The sequence below is a fragment of the Crinia signifera genome, chromosome 3, assembly GCF_055691185.1.
Source record: "Crinia signifera chromosome 3, ASM5569118v1, whole genome shotgun sequence".
In the NCBI taxonomy this organism is placed as follows: Eukaryota; Metazoa; Chordata; class Amphibia; order Anura; family Myobatrachidae; genus Crinia; species Crinia signifera.
Window position 1 is genome coordinate 40,828,751 of NC_139219.1, and position 1,003 is coordinate 40,829,753.

Here is a 1,003-nt window from a genome sequence, read left to right on the forward strand (position 1 = left end):
CACACACCTCCAGGACATCCTTCTCTGAGGAACAGCTGTGCAACCTGCTCACCCTACGCAGGGGGAAATCCTTAATGACATCCTGAGAGAAATAATACCTGGCACCTCCAACATTAAGGATGAAAGAATCCCTTGAAAAGTTCATTGCGAAGGCCGAACCGTTGGCGCTGTCCTTCAGCACCACCACCTAGCTGTGCAGGACAAGCTTGGGAGGTCTTCACCTTAAAGTTTTAACATTGTCTACACCTGCTGACTCCTTCCAGGCCCCCTCCCCAGAGGGGTCCAGGCTGTATTGGGCTGGGTGCAGCATGGTCACCAGGAAGAGAGGAGCAGCTGAATGGAACAATGATACGTTCGGGTAGAATTCTTGACCCTGAAGGTCCTCTTCTGGTAGCATGTGTCCCTGAGCTGCAACCTCTGCTCTTCATCAGACCTTTCCCAACTCTGAAGTGTTCCCCGCAAGCACAATTCTCAGATCTTCCCCAATATACAGTACAGTACTGTTGCTACAAGGAAACTTCACTCAATGAAAAGAATGAAAAGAAAAGAGTATGAAGAAGAGAGGGAGGGAGAGTGCTGTGAGCTCCAGCTCTGCCGCCCGTCCTCTTGTCTCTGCTGAACTTTACTCAATGTGAGAATCTCTGAGGGAGGGGGAGATGGGAGGAGGAGAGAGGGAGGTGGGATCCTGGCTTGTGTGGCAGCTAGAGAAGGCTCGTAGTGTTTCATGTAAGTGTCTGTAGCGTTACTGTGTACAGGCTGCACGTTGTTACACTTCCACTTACTGACAGGGCAACTTACTGTATGTGCAGAAATCTCATCAGCAGTGTTACTTGTAATAATGTCACTGAGTTTAGAGCATGGGCAGTAGTTTGTGTTACAGTAACACTACTTATTTACAAAGGAAACATTGTAAATGGATAGTGTGTTGAAAATCGATGTCTACAGTATATTCTATCTATCTATCTATCTATCTATCTATCTATCTATCTGTCTGTCTGTCTGT

The 1,003-nt window shown here is 47.2% G+C and overlaps 1 protein-coding gene across 2 annotated transcripts in view; it reads right to left on the reverse strand.

Annotated features, from left to right (window-relative positions):
* The window catches only part of KCNG3 (potassium voltage-gated channel modifier subfamily G member 3), a 25,397-nt gene extending 24,782 nt beyond the window's left edge, over positions 1-615 (reverse strand). For both annotated transcript variants that reach the window (XM_083175693.1, XM_083175692.1), the window contains exon 1: positions 1-615. This exon is cut by the window's left edge. In XM_083175693.1, coding sequence (XP_083031819.1) covers positions 1-145 — 145 coding nt within the window. In that variant the 5' untranslated portion in view covers positions 146-615.
* Positions 616-1,003: the final 388 nt, after the last annotated feature.